At 42.4% G+C, this 15,136-nt stretch overlaps 1 protein-coding gene across 29 annotated transcripts in view; it reads left to right on the forward strand.

The window, feature by feature from the left end:
• Positions 1 to 15,136, forward strand: part of mybpc2a (myosin binding protein Ca) — a 48,996-nt gene that overhangs the window by 20,407 nt on the left and 13,453 nt on the right. For 12 of the 29 annotated variants that reach the window (XM_042327730.1, XM_042327735.1, XM_042327741.1 and 9 more), the window contains 13 exons: positions 3,338 to 3,358; positions 4,744 to 4,764; positions 5,118 to 5,132; positions 5,793 to 5,867; positions 6,020 to 6,168; positions 6,322 to 6,439; positions 8,988 to 9,036; positions 11,076 to 11,099; positions 11,552 to 11,608; positions 11,691 to 11,863; positions 12,081 to 12,213; positions 12,392 to 12,516; positions 13,710 to 13,815. In XM_042327730.1, the coding sequence (XP_042183664.1) occupies positions 3,338 to 3,358; positions 4,744 to 4,764; positions 5,118 to 5,132; positions 5,793 to 5,867; positions 6,020 to 6,168; positions 6,322 to 6,439; positions 8,988 to 9,036; positions 11,076 to 11,099; positions 11,552 to 11,608; positions 11,691 to 11,863; positions 12,081 to 12,213; positions 12,392 to 12,516; positions 13,710 to 13,815 (1,066 nt within the window). Of the gene's footprint in view, positions 1 to 3,337; positions 3,359 to 4,743; positions 4,765 to 5,117; positions 5,133 to 5,792; positions 5,868 to 6,019; positions 6,169 to 6,321; positions 6,440 to 8,987; positions 9,037 to 11,075; positions 11,100 to 11,551; positions 11,609 to 11,688; positions 11,864 to 12,080; positions 12,214 to 12,391; positions 12,517 to 13,709; positions 13,816 to 15,136 lie in introns of those variants that run through there. The other 17 variants (XM_042327749.1, XM_042327747.1, XM_042327731.1 and 14 more) reach the window with 6 other exon arrangements.

Here is a 15,136-nt window from a genome sequence, read left to right on the forward strand (position 1 = left end):
ACACAGGCCCAGCCTGCAACATTAACACAGGCCCAGCCTGCAACATTAACACAGGCAGGCCTGTAACATTAACACAGGCCCAGCCTGCAACATTAACACAGGCCCAGCCTGCAACATTAACACAGGCCCAGCCTGCAACATTAACACAGGCCCAGCCTGTAACATTAACACAGGCCCAGCCTGCAACATTAACACAGGCCCAGCCTGTAACATTAACACAGGCCCAGCCTGCAACATTAACACAGGCCCAGCCTGTAACATTAACACAGGCCCAGCCTGTAACATTAACACAGGCCCAGCCTGTAACATTAACACAGGCCCAGGCTGTAACATTAACACAGGCCCAGCCTGTAACATTAACACAGGCCCAGCCTGTAAGCATTAACACAGGCCCAGCCTGTAACATTAACACAGGCCCAGCCTGTAACCACAGGCCCAGCCTGTAACATTAACACAGGCCCAGGCTGTAACATTAACACAGGCCCAGCCTGTAACATTAACACAGGCCCAGGCTGTAATATTAACACAGGCCCAGCCTGTAACATTAACACAGGCCCAGCCACAACAGAGGGTAAGAGCTTTTCAGTCAATGTGTTAAGCCTTAATTTACACCCTACGCTGTATGCAACTACAATAAGCTAGGCAAAATGGTGATCCTCTATAGTTGCGAAGCTAAAATATGCAGACGTGTGCAGCCCCACAATTAGAAAGTTGATGCAAGTACGCAGGAGGATCGCCATTTTACGTAGCTAATTGCATTGGGAAAGTATTCAGACCCCTTGACTTTTTCAACATTTTGTTACATTACAGTCTTGTTCTAAAATGTATTAAATAAAAATATACACACAATACCCCATAATGACAAAGCAAAACAGGTTTTATTAATTGTTGCAAATTTCTTAAAAATAAAAAAAATTCCTTATTTACATCAGTATTAAGACCCTTTGTATGAGACTCGGTATTGAGTTCAGGTGCATCCTGTTTCCATTTTTTTTAAAATATTTAATCCATTTTACAATAACGCTTTCAGGTAAAAAAAAATATGGAAAAAGTGAAGTGGTCTGAATAGGTTCCGAATGCACTGTATATTAGCTTTTACTTGTTTGTTTGTATCTTGTATACATATTTGAAGAAGTGTCTTTTGAGTGGGTGTGTGTGGGTATTTCAGTGTGTGCTTCTGCGTATAGTACCAGTGAAAGTTTATACACACCTTCTCAAACCAGATATTTTCTACATTGTAGAATAATAGTGAAGACATCAAAACTATGAAATAACACATATGGAATCATGTAGTAACCAAAAAAGTGTTAAGCAAATCAAAATAGATTTTAGATTTTAGATTCTTTGCCTTGATGACAGCTTGCACACTCTTGGCATTTTCTCAATCAGCTTCATGAGGAATGATTTTCCAACAGTCTTGAAGGAGTTCCCACATATGCTGAGCACTATTTGTGGAGACCAGGACATCTGATGCAGCACTCATCACTCTCCTTCTTGGTCAAATAGCCCTTACACAGCCTGGAGGTGTGTTTTGGGTCATTGTCCTGTTGAAAAACAAATTATATTCCCACTAAGTGCAAACCAGATGGGATGGCATATCACTGCAGAATGCTGTGGTAGCCATGCTGGTTAAGTGTGCCTTGAATTCGAAATAAATCACAGACGGTGTCACCATTGAAGCACTCCCACACCATCACACCACCTCCTCCATGCTTTATGGTGGGAACCACACATGTGGAGATCATCCGTTCACCTACTCTGCGTCTCACAAAGACATGGCGGTTGGAACCAAAAAAAATTTGGACTCATCAGACCAAAAGACAGATTTCCGCCAGTCTAATGACCATTGCTCGTGTTTTTTGGCCCAAGCAAGTCTTTCTTATTACTGTTGTCCTTTAATAGTGGTTTCTTTGCAGCAATTTGACCATGAATGCCTGATTCACGCAGTCTCCTCTGAACAGTTGATGTTGAGAAGTGTCTGTTACTTGAAATCTGTGAAGCATTTATTTGGGCTGTAATCTGAGGTGCATTTAACTCTAATGAACCTGTCCTCTGCAGCAGAGCTAACTCTGGGTCTTCCTTTCCTGTGGCAGTCCTCATGAGAGCCAATTTTATCATAGCGCTTGATGGTTTTTGCTACTGTTCTTGAAGTGTTCTGCATTGACTTACCTTCATGTCTTAAAATAATGACTGTAGTTTCTCTTTGCTTATTTGAGCTGTTCTTGCCATAATATGGAGTTGGTATTTTACCAAATAGGGCTATCTTCTGTATACCACCCCTACCTTGTCACAACACAACTAATTGGCTCAAACACATTAGGAAGGAAATAAATTCCACAAATGAACTTTTAACAAGACACACCTGTTAATTTAAATGCATTCCAGGTGAATGTCTCATGAAGCTGGTTGAGAGAATGCCAAGTGTCACGTTCGTCATAAGGAGTATACCAAGATGCAGCGTGGTATGTTTCCATCCTTTATTTTGGAAATGAAAACTTCAAAGAACAAAACAAACAAACTAAACATGACGCTAATAATAATGCTCACTGGCAACTATATCTAGACAAGATCCCTCAAAGCACCTAAATATGATCCACAATCAGAGACAACGATAAACAGCTGCCTCTGATTGGGAACTATATCAGGCCACCATAGAAATACAATTCCCCGAGATAACCCACCCTAAATCACACCTCGACCCAACCAACATAGAGAATAAACAGCTCTCTATGGTCAGGGTGTGACACCAAGAGTGTGCAAAGCTGTCATCAAGGCACAGGGGGAATACTTTGAAGAATCTGAAATATAATATATCACTTTTTTGGTTACTACATTATTCCATATGTGCTATTTCATAGTTTTGATGTCTTCACTATTATTCTGCAATTTAGAAAAAAAGTACAAATAAAGAAATGCCCTTGAATGAGTAGGTGTGTCCAAACTTTTGACGAGTACTGTATATATTAGCATTCTCCTCATACTTAACCATAAAACCTTTTACTTTCTTTTATCAGAGGTGAAGCACCCTGAGACAAGGAAGGGTACTGTAACAAAAAGGATTGTAGTGCAGTGACTGTATGAATGCACAAATGTATCAATGCATTTTGCATTTGTGTGTATTTGTATAAACCAGCATGTATGCCAGTGTCATCATGGGTAAGCCTATGTATTTTTGTATGTCTTGTTTTTATGATCTAGTATTTCATATATTCATATATCTACAACTTTTTTCTCCAGTCACAGACGCAGTACACAGGGACAGTATATTTGGTTGTTGTTTAACCCTTCGCTGTCCGCAGTACTAATGTCTATGTACCAATTGTTTATTTTCATTCAGAGGGAAGTGAGTGCAGAGATGGTAAGGAAAGGAAACTATACACAACTCCCCCTCTGTGTTTGTGTTTGTATGCTTCCCTGCTTCCTGTCAATCACCTGGTTAACGTGCATGTCTGTCAGTCTCAGTCACGGCACGGTGTGTCAGTGACCTGAGTGTCCGTCACGGTGGACTGACAAACGGAGACTACTGAATCCTGGGATTGCTCTGGCGATGGCAGTCAGTAATGGAAAAGATCCTGCAGGCCTATTTTATGGGTTTATGGATACTGTATCATTTATGTAGAGATCTTTAGGAATCATCTGTTGAGGAGTTAGACCCAGAGAATCAGCCTGACAGATAGTTGTTGTGATATCAGCGCCGACTGATACTAATTACTAGAGATCAGCGGTGAGTTTCCCAAAAACATAAAGATCATATTGGCAAAATGGCATAAAATCATAATTTTTCTATTGCTTATGAATGGACTTAAGATGATTTTAGTGCTTAATATGATATTCATGTTTTGGGGAAAACCCTCTGTTGAGATTAGACATTACATGATACAGTATCATGGTTTCGCCAAAGCATCCAAGTGAAGGAATTGTATTAAACATCAAATGACCTTGACTTGAAATTGATGCAGAGTGAAAATGTAATCTAAATTACAAATGACCAAATGATATATACTGTATATATTTACTCTGGGTATATATCGTGACCTGTGTGTATGTGTGCACTTACTAAGGTAATGGTTTAATAGAAGGATAAGTTGATGATAAGTTTTGCTGTTTTGTTGCGTTAGTTCAAATACTGTTCCTGCACAATACCATATCCCTTATCATTAATCACTGTATTACAAAAGATGTTGATATGAAATATCAAGGTATTATCTGTTCCTGAAGTGTTACAGTAATAATCAATTAAGTGATATTTACCTACAGTAATATTTCCCATAATACGCATTATCCCCCAAAATGATCTTACTGAAGAATTGTTATGGTTTTGATGGTTGCCGGTTCATTTGAGGTGTTTATTGCTGCACTCCCAACCTCTCACAGTTTCAAACCGCAGCGACTTTCCAATGTGAGAGTGAAATGGTGTAAAGAGCTGAAGGAAAAGTGTCCCTTGGGTGCTGGTCCAGGATCAGCTTGACCTATTCACATTCTTACTGAAATGATTTAAATCACACTAGAGAACTGAGCCTGGATCTGTGCACAGGGGTCACTTGATTCCAATCAAATTAACTGAGCCCATAAAAGCAGAGAGAGGGGCATAGGCGTGTAACTCTGAGTTTATGGAGGTGCATGACCTCACTTGATTCTTGACCCTTGTTCCATTCTCTCGACAACCTTTTCACCCAATCGATTGGTCAATCGATATGGCTTTTTACCTGCTTCTCTATGCTTATAAACTCTCTTTTTCCATAGAGCTCTTGTCAGAATCAGAAGGTGAGAGAACAAATCAATTGTGTTCCGTTTGCACAGCTAATAATTCCCCTAAATTCTCAATAATAATAATAATAATAGTAATGATGAGTACAGTGTCACCAACTGGTTTGAATTTGACGACTGAGGAAATAACTCATTAACCGTCTAGTTTTTACCTCCATTTTGAAAAGAAAGGAAATGTTCATCCAAGTCAGAGAGGGAAGAGAGAGACGTTAAGTGTGTGTGAGAGAGCACCTGCAGGTCAGGTTTTCATAGCTGCTCAGTAAACGATCATCCTTCACATTACAGTAAAGATACTGCAGCTAATGTGTTCCTCCGCTGTGTCTCTCTCTCTCTCTTTCTCCCTGATACAGAATTGCCCGATGATGGTAAGACAAACAAATACTTAAGCTTGTATTTGTCTATCTGCTGACACAAAACAATGCAATCCTTTTTTTGAAAAGGAGGGAGCACACAAAGGAACAGGAGCAAGCAGTCATGCTTTGATAATATCACAACATTAAAGAGCTATATTTACTTTTGTCACAGTGGGAGAAGACTAGTGGAAAGGGATGGATGAACACGTCTTCAGATGTGTTTTTAGTTCCTTGTTCATTCCCAGGTGGGCTTACCTTACTGCTGTTAGAGGCCCTCTTCTGGTGTCGACTAGACGCTTGGATACTGACCCTCAGTTAAATACAAGACTGATGTCATTTTCATGATTTCTCATGATCATCCATTAGAATAATGGAGACATTTCAGGGAGTGGAAACACATGCCGCAGCACTTGTCTCTGTCTTTGAGAAAAGCTGTTGCTAAATGTGGATGTAAGAAGTCTCAATAAGTCACAGGGTGAACAAAGACAAGCTTTACCTCTGACATTTCATCTTGCTGCCTAGCAGACAAAATATCAATAAATGAATGGTATTTATAAACAAAGGTTAGGTGCTTGTCTGTTCACTGATGGTGTTGTGTCTATGATGTCTGATGAGCAGTCATCAATGACCTTATTCTAACCCCTGACCTCTATGACCTCTCCCTACTTTTAGAGACTGTCCCAGGAGGGCAGTCCGAGCTGACCGGACTATTTGTAGAGAGGCCAGAGAGCACTACAGTAACCAAAGGTGAGACCCCTGCCCTCTTGCCCCTCTCTGACATACTGTTGCACTCTGAAGTTTGGATTGACACTCACATACGGATCATGGATAACAACCCTAAAAACACCATTATCCAGAGGTCAGAATGTCTGATTGCTGATGTAAATTGTGGGTGGCAGGGAAGAACGTCACCTTTGTGGCTAAAGTGGACTCATCTGACCTGCTGAGGAAGCCCAACATGAAATGGCTGAAAGGGAAGTGGCTGGACCTGGGCAGCAAGGCTGGCAAGCACGTGCAGTTTAAAGAGGCCTATGACAGGAACTCCAAGGTGTGTGTGTGTCACTGTTTTCACATTCTCTCAAATCTACACAAGTGAAAGTCTACTGTACATCTGTGTTACTCTTTTGTGTGTGTGTGTGTACTGTGTGTGCATGTATATATTGTAAGAGTGTATGTCTTCCCCTCTCGCCATCTCAACCAGGTCTACACATATGAGATGAGCATCATCAAAGTAGTGGAAGGAGACGCAGGTGGCTACCGTTGTGAGGTCACCTCCAAAGACAAGTGTGACAGCTGTACATTTGAAGTCACAGTGGAAGGTGTGTCCCTCCCAGGCCATCATTGTCAGCCATTTAGTCATGTATCTGTCACTTAACCTGTGGTCAGTGAGTTTGTCAGTAAGTCATTCAATATTTGATACAGAATGTTTACAGTTTTTTTCGATTGCTAAACGACAGTGGGCACAACTGGAGTCACATGTGCAAAACTCTAACAGTCTGCACTACCAACAGTCACCTGAGCTAAACAGCTCACATCACCTGCAAAACTCATTCCAAGCAACACAACTCTTAACACATGGCTCAAAACACGCTCAGTGCAGCCAAGCACTATGCACAACCCTCACTGAGATAACACACACTGTCACTCAGAACACACTGAGAGTAAAAACACTAGCATCAAACACCAATACAGAAAATACAAACTTTTCATCTTTACAGTTTGAACAATTTCAGTGACTTCATACAAAGTAATATTTTCTTCAAAGAAAATAGTGACATTCTTTCACATGATTTATTAACATTTTTAGAACATAACAATTATTTAAGGTAAATGAAAATTAGCAGTTTGCTTCAATAGTCTGTAGTAATTTACGGAATTACAGTAATGAGAAAAAAAAGGTAGAAACTAAAAGTACATACTGTAATTCGAACAAATAATTGAGGGGCTAATCCTGCCTCTCTCTAGCATCAGGCCACAGGTTTTCTTCAACATCACATCTAATGTTTTCTCTTGCCATGCTCCTGGGGAAGAACCTTCTGGAGTGCCTTATCCATCCCTGGCAGTCCTCTGGACTCGTGTCCTCACATCCGGCACGCATGGCTTCCAAAAGAGACATTTGGTCATGTGGGTGGTGACCAAACACTTTCCACCTCCAGGCAGAGAAAAACTCCTCTATTGGGTTGAGGAAGGGTGAATATGCAGGCAGGTACAAAACCATAAATCTGTGATGTGCTGCAAACCAATCTGTGACAGCTGCAGAGTGGTGAAAAGCAATGTTATCGCAAACTATGACAAAAACTTGGGGGTTTCTTACTGGCTCCCCCTGTTCTGCTGGCACTAGCTGAGCATAGAGCTGTTCTAGGAAAGCTATAAGCCTTTCTGTGTTGTATGGGCCAATGAGTGGTGTGTTGAGAAGCAAACCATCATTGGCCATTGCAGCACACATGGTGATATTTCCCCTCCTTTGGCCTGGAACCTCCACAGTGGCCCTTTGACCTATAACATTCCTTCCTCTGCGCCGTGTTTTGGCAAGGTTAAATCCAGCTTCATCGATAAATACAAATGAATGTGGTCTTTCCAGTGCTTCCACCTCCATTACTCTCTGAAAAACAGTAAGTGCACAGTTTTACTGTAGAAATGCTAGTGTTTTTACTGTAAATATTTTGTATAGCTGTGTACGTAACCTCAGACGTCTTACCTGGAGATATTGGTATCTTTGCTCTTTTACCCGTTCACTGTTTCTCTCGAACGGTACAGTGTATAACTGTTTCATTGTAACTTGGTGTTTCTTTAGGACTCGAGCAATAGTTGTTGTGCTGACAGAATTAACATTTTCAAATATATCATTATCAGCCAGCACTCTATCTTGAATCTCCCGCAGTTTTATTGCATTGTTGACAACAACCATGTCAACAATAGCATTTTCCTGCGCATCTGAAAATATTTTTCCTCTTCCCCCTGTTGGGGGCAGCCTTTGGGTCCTGTTGTAAAAATATATTTTACAGTCAAACTTACTGTAATATATATCTGTGTAAATATTCTATAATTGCAATACAAAATAGATTCCTGTAATGTTTTAATTTACTGTAAGGATGTAACTCTCACCTGTTTGTATGATGGAAAATTCGCATTACAGATGCCACTGTGGATCTTTGCAGATTGGGTTGCACCCTCAACCCTGCCTCTCTCAATGAGAGACCATGGTTCACGACATGGTCTATAAGTGTAGCCCTTATTTCATCTGAAATAACAGCTCTTTGTCTTCTTTGTCTTCCTCCACGCATCCGCCCTCTCCCTGCCACCCTTCTCCCTCTACGAACCCATCTTCCTTGTTCCACTTCCTAAATGAGTCTTTCTGAGCTCTACCTATATATACTGTAATATGTGTGTGTGTTCACTAACAAGTCTAAAACAAGACACCTGCTTAGCCTTTCAGCTGAAATTGCAATCAGCAGTGTTTGAAAGGCACAAGGCTGAAATCTATTCCGTTTTGAATGTGTGGTTCACAGTTTTGACAGCAGTGTGTTAGCATTTGAACAAAGTGCTGTAAATCCACAGTGTTGTGCAGGTTGTGGTTAAAGTCATGGGATAAGTGTGTAGAGTTTTGAAAACTGTGTTCAAGCAATGAAAAACGAACTAGAGTTTGGTCCACATGAACTGCTGCTGTGCAGACTGTAGTTAGAGTTTTGCACATGTGACTCCAGTTGTGTCCACTGTCGTTTAGCAATCGAAAAAAACTGTAATGATAAAGCAGGTGTATATGTGTTTCAGTGTCAGTACTCAGTCCATTATTCATCCTGATTTTTCAACTGTCTGTCAGTCAGTCCAGTGTTCCTCTCACCGTTCCCTCCCTCTGTCATGTTTCAGCCGTACAAGAGGAGCAGCCCGCCAACATCCTGGATGCCTTCAAGCGATCGTGAGTGTGACTGTCAGGGTGGTTCCATTCAACATATCATCTGTCTTTCTCTCCCACCTCACATATGTTGGTTATTCTCTCTATCTTTGCCTCCGGGCATCTGTCCCACTCTGTGAGTGTATCTTCCCCTGACTGTCTTTCTGGCTCCCATATCTGTGTTTGTAGGTGTCTTTGGTATATCTGTGTCAAGTCACGTTGTCTGTGTGCGTTTTGGCTTCACTCTATGTCTGTCATTGTACTATACATCTGCCTTTTCCATGTCTTTATCTGTGCATTCATGTCTATTTGTGTCTCTTTGACTTACTGGTGTGTCTCTGTGACTTACTAATGTCTCTCTGTGACTTACTAATGTGTCTCTGTGACTTACTAATGTCTCTCTGTGACTTACTGGTGTGTCTCTGTGACTTACTAATGTGTCTCTGTGACTTACTGGTGTGTCTCTGTGACTTACTGGTGTGTCTCTGTGACTTACTGGTGTGTCTCTGTGACTTACTGGTGTGTCTCTGTGACTTACTGGTGTGTCTCTGTGACTTACTAATGTGTCTCTGTGACTTACTAATGTGTCTCTGTGACTTACTGGTGTGTCTCTGTGACTTACTGGTGTGTCTCTGTGACTTACTGGTGTGTCTCTGTGACTTACTGGTGTGTCTCTGTGACTTACTGGTGTGTCTATGTGACTTACTAATGTGTCTCTGTGACTTACTAATGTGTCTCTGTGACTTACTGATGTGTCTCTGTGACTTACTGGTGTGTCTCTGTGACTTACTGGTGTGTCTCTGTGACTTACTGGTGTGTCTCTGTGACTTACCTGTATGTTTGTTTGTGTTTTTTTATGTTTCAGTTGTACATTTTATCCATATGTTTCTATTTCTGTGTCTGTCTCTGTATATCTCTGTATTTGTGTGTCTTCTCTTCCCTGTCTCCAAAGACTTGTGTTTCAATATGTGTGCAGCAGCTCTGTCTCTCACTGTGAAGCTGTAGAAAATCCCTGTTTTGTTGGCATAGTGCTGCCACCAGTTACTAGTTACTGTTTTAAATATGATTTACTCTCCTGATCAGACAAAAAGACAAAAAAGCAAGGGTAAGACAGGAAACACAATGTGCAAAGGACCATTTAAGATTGTGTTTTTGTTTATTTTGTGATTTTGGTATGAAGAAAAGAAAAAGAGAATGAAAAGATATGAAAAAATAGATGCGTTACAAGCCTGAATTAATTGTGAAAACCAAGATGCCAAAAAACCTTCAACACCCCAAAGGTTGCTGGATGGGTTAGTGTTGACCTTGCCACAGTATGTGGTGGTCTTTGCGTTCCAACTCCCACTGTCAGTAAGTATGGAGAATCCAGTCATTGCGATTCATCCGTGTGTACCCACATCTACCTCCTCAGCGATTCCGTGTCTGGCCTTGCTGCCTCTCTGTTATAAGGCAGCCTTGTCCTAAGCTTCTTCCAGAACCTGAATCCATTGTGTGTGTTCAGAATACATTATTTGGGATTCCCTTCCGTGTGCTTCCATATTCCCACCTTTGTAATTCTTCATCTGTCCACTGTGTGTGTTCAGATGTGAAATAGCCTGTGCTTCCCCTCATGTGTTCTTTGTCATATGAGGCTATTTCTGGTACTGTACGTCTGGCCCATTGACAAGGCCTCAAGTGGAACTAGTGTATATTTCCCATGGATTACATACATTAGAGATGCAATCATGAGGTGTCATATGTGTGGATCTTTATGTGAGTGTAAGAAAAGCTCTGTGTGGGTGTGTATCAGCAGTACCTGTGCGTGTACATTTACACAGTATTTACCTTGTATATATGTGTCAATGTACAGCCTTGTACATGTACAGTGTATCTGTGTTTGGGTTACATACAGTAACAAATAGAGGTCAATACTGAATGTTTAAATGTGTGTGTGTGTGTGTGTGTGTACACTAGTATGTTGTTTTTTATGTCCCATTGAATTTAGGTGGGTAAAGTGTCAGTGTGCACCTTATCCTACAATGCTCTATATGCTCACTCATTACCATCCTGTTTTGTGTTATCAGAGGCATAAAAGGCGCCAAAAAAGGGTAAGACATGGCTACAGACACTGTGCGATACTGTGCAACCACAGTGTACTGTCTGTATATTTGTGTGTATATGAGAATTCCGGCCCTGTTATAACTTTTATATCAATACTGTATCGTTGATGTGTCTTTACGTCAGGGAAAGTGAATTTGGGTGTGGATGTTTGTGTGTGTGTGTTCGTCTTAGCAGAGTGCAGTGTAGTACCATCTACTGTATGTCCAGTACCATTCGTTCACTTCCATATTTTTTGTAAACAAACAATGATTCACTACTATAGCATTGAAATAGCACAGCTATTCATTGTTGATTTATCTTATGGAAAACCTCAATAGAGAACAAGTATATTTGTATGTACAGTATACTGTATGTTATGTTTGAAATGACCGACTCCTCTAACCTGACCTAACACTGTAGGAAACCTAATTCTCCCACTCGTAACCTTTCTTGTCCCCAGGGGAGATGCAGGAGAGGATGCAGGTGACCTGGACTTCAGTGCCCTCCTCAAAAAAAGGTAGGAGTGGAGTTAACTCCATTATGAGCAATCACACATACTCTCACACACACAATCAATCTCCTCTCCCCCTCTCTTTCAGGGAAAAAAAGGCAAGGGACGAGCCCAAAGAGGATGTGGATGTGTGGGAGATCCTGAAGGATGCTAAGCCATGTGACTATGAGAAGATTGCCTTTGACTATGGCATCACAGACCTCAGGGGCCTGCTCAAGAGACTGAAGAAGATGAAGAAGGTGGAACCCAAGAAGAGTGACGGTGAGGGGAGAGAAAGGGGGGATACTGGAGGAGGAAGTAGGCAAGCTGTGGGCATTTCTACTTGAGAGTGTTTGGGACAGGGAATGTTTTATTATAGTGAATGCCTGAGGGGCTCTGAAAGGGAGGTAGTCTGGTGTAGTGTTGCTTGGGTTATTCTGGTTGTTGTGTCTGGTGTGTAAAGGCTGGAGACATAACAGTGGTTCTTTCCCTCCCTCAGCCTTCCTGAAGAAGCTAGAGCAATGTTACTCTGTGGACAAGGGCAAGAGGACCCAGATGCATGTTGAGCTCCATGACCCCAACGTTCAGGTCAAATGGCTGAAGAACGGAGTGGAGATCAAACCCTCTGCCAAGTGAGACTGGCTGATTTGTGGGTGTGTGTGTGATTGTCAGTATATTTGACTATATGAGCGTGTGAGTCATTCATTTGTCGATGAGTTGAGTGAGCGACACTCGGTCACTAGTGTCTTTGTCTGTCCTCTCTGTTTTCTGCCAGTGTCTCTCTCTGCCCCTGTCTGTCTGTCATGTCAGGTATGTGTTTGAGTGCGTGGGCAACAAACGGACACTCACCATCAACAAGAGCAACCTGTCTGACGATGCAGCCTATGAGTGTGTGGTGGGAGAGGAGAAGAGCTTCACTGAAGTCTTTGTCAAAGGTAAACACTCAGCATCTTTACATAGGGTGTTTGAGGGGAGGGAGTTGTTCCCTGCTTAGTTCAGTGTCTTTGAGTGTGTAGGGTCTGTCAACATTTACTGTGTATGCAGTACATGTCTCAATGTTTATATGTATGTGTGTATTAATGTCTATGAACAGTAAGTTTGCACAACGTTGTCGTCCTATATTTGTTGTCCAGTTTGTAGCGTGTCTTATGCGTGTTCTGTGTGTCTTGTTGATTTTGGGTAGAGGGGCAAAGATGCATTTGCTCTTCAATCATCATGCGCTTTGCTCTCTCTCTGTGCCCATTCATTTCATCCTGTTTTTGCATTTATCAGACCGTACAGCAACGGGTAAGCTTTCCCCACACAGACGCCATTCCAGTGCGACAACCACAGTATGTTGTTGTGTGTATTTAGACGTTCCTACTGCTTCTGTCAGTGTTTATATCAATGCCGTACGTGTTGATGTGTCTAACGTGAGAGAAGGTGTACGTGTGTTTAGCGGATGGAGCTAGCTAGCTTAGCATCGACCACACAGTTCAGTCACCTTCTGGAGAACTGAAGTACTGCTCCCCCCTCCAGGATTTTTGGAGCACTTTTGGCGGAAACGTATATTGTTGTGTTGTTGTTGAGCATGGTACTGTATGGGAGCCCTCGACGGACGGGTTCAGTGGTGCCGTGACTTAGATCCCAGAGTTGATGTCTATCATCTGCTGAGGTTGCTGAGGAAAAGGAGGAGGTCAGAGGGAGGTGGATGTAGAGGATGGCGGCTAACGGATGCTAGCTTAGCATCACGCATTGACACAGTGATGTTGATGTCACCTTCCCAGAGACCTGAGGTACTGTCTCCCCCGTACCACAACAGCTCAGTTCTCTGTTTCTATAGCAGTATTAACAGAGACTATGGAGGACATTGTGTTGTTGTGAAACATGGTATCGAATCCTGGTGCGGACTGGTACATGTTAGGCGTTCGTGTCTTTGTGTTAGCACAGTATACAGTGCTGTGCCATGAAATCTTCAGCTTCATCATTCTTCCACTTCTTCCTCCTTATTCTTCTGCTTACTTTGGTGTTGAGTGATCAAGTCTTTGTTGGTGAGTTTTCCTGTAAGTGTGGTTGTGTATGTGTGTAACTTCCCCATGGTGTTTGTATGAGGTGTATGAGTTGTGTTGACGTCTGTGTCTATCCACAGAGCCCCCGGTCACCATCACCAAGCTGCTGGACGATGTGCATGTAGTGGTGGGAGAGAAGGTGGAGTTTGAGTGTGAGGTCTCAGAGGAAGGGGCCAACGTCAAATGGTGAGGGACTCATACTAATACCCTTTTTAATCAAATGACTAAGTAACTAAATCAATCCATTTCTGTTACAGCTGTGGCATTCGTGTGTGTACAGTGGGGAGAACAAGTATTTGATACACTGCCGATTTTGCAGGTTTTCCTACTTACAAAGCATGTAGAGGTCTGTAATTTTTATCATAGGCACACTTCAACTGTGAGAGACGGAATCTAAAACAAAAATCCAGAAAATCACATTGTATGATTTTTAAATAATTAATTTGCATTTTATTGCATGACATATGTATTTGATACATCAGAAAAGCAGAACTTAATATTTGGTACAGAAACCTTTGTTTGCAATTACAGAGATCATACGTTTCCTGTAGTTCTTGACCAGGTATGCACACACTGCAGCAGGGATTTTGGCCCACTCCTCCATACAGACCTTCTCCAGATCCTTCAGGTTTCGGGGCTGTCGCTGGGCAATACGGACTTTCAGCTCCCTCCGAAGATTTTCTATTGGGTTCAGGTCTGGAGACTAGCTAGGCCACTCCAGGACCTTGAGATTGCTTCTTACGGAGCCACTCCTTAGTTGCCCTGGCTGTGTGTTTCGGGTCGTTGTCATGCTGGAAGACCCAGCCACGGCCCATCTTCAATGCTCTTACTGAGGGAAGGAGGTTGTTGGCCAAGATCTCATGATACATGGCCCCATCCATCCTCCCCTCAATACAGTGCAGTCGTCCTGTCCCCTTTGCAGAAAAGCATCCCCAAAGAATGATGTTTCCACCTCCATGCTTCACAGTTGGGATGGTGTTCTTGGGGTTGTACTCATCCTTCTTCTTCCTCCAAACACAGCGAGTGGAGTTTAGACCAAAAAGCTCTATTTTTGTCTCATCAGACCACATGACCTTCTCCCATTCCTCCTCTGGATCATCCAGATGGTCATTGGCAAACTTCAGACGGGCCTGGACATGCGCTGGCTTGAGCAGGGGGACCTTGCGTGCGCCATGACGGCGTAGTGTGTTACTAATGGTTTTCTTTGAGACTGTGGCCCCAGCTCTCTTCAGGTCATTGACCAGGTCCTGCCGTGTAGTTCTGGGCTGATCCCTTACCTTCCTCATGATCATTGATGCCCCACGAGGTGAGATCTTGCATGGAGCCCCAGACCTAGGGTGATTGACCTTCATCTTGAACTTCTTCCATTTTCTAATAATTGCGCCAACAGTTGATGCCTTCTCACCAAGCTGCTTACCTATTGTCCTGTAGCCCTTCCCAGCCTTGTGCAGGTCTACAAATGTATCCCTGATGTCCTTACACAGCTCTCTGGTCTTGGCCATTGTGG

Source organism: Oncorhynchus tshawytscha, linkage group LG09, assembly GCF_018296145.1.
Source record: "Oncorhynchus tshawytscha isolate Ot180627B linkage group LG09, Otsh_v2.0, whole genome shotgun sequence".
NCBI classification, from domain to species: domain Eukaryota; kingdom Metazoa; phylum Chordata; class Actinopteri; order Salmoniformes; family Salmonidae; genus Oncorhynchus; species Oncorhynchus tshawytscha.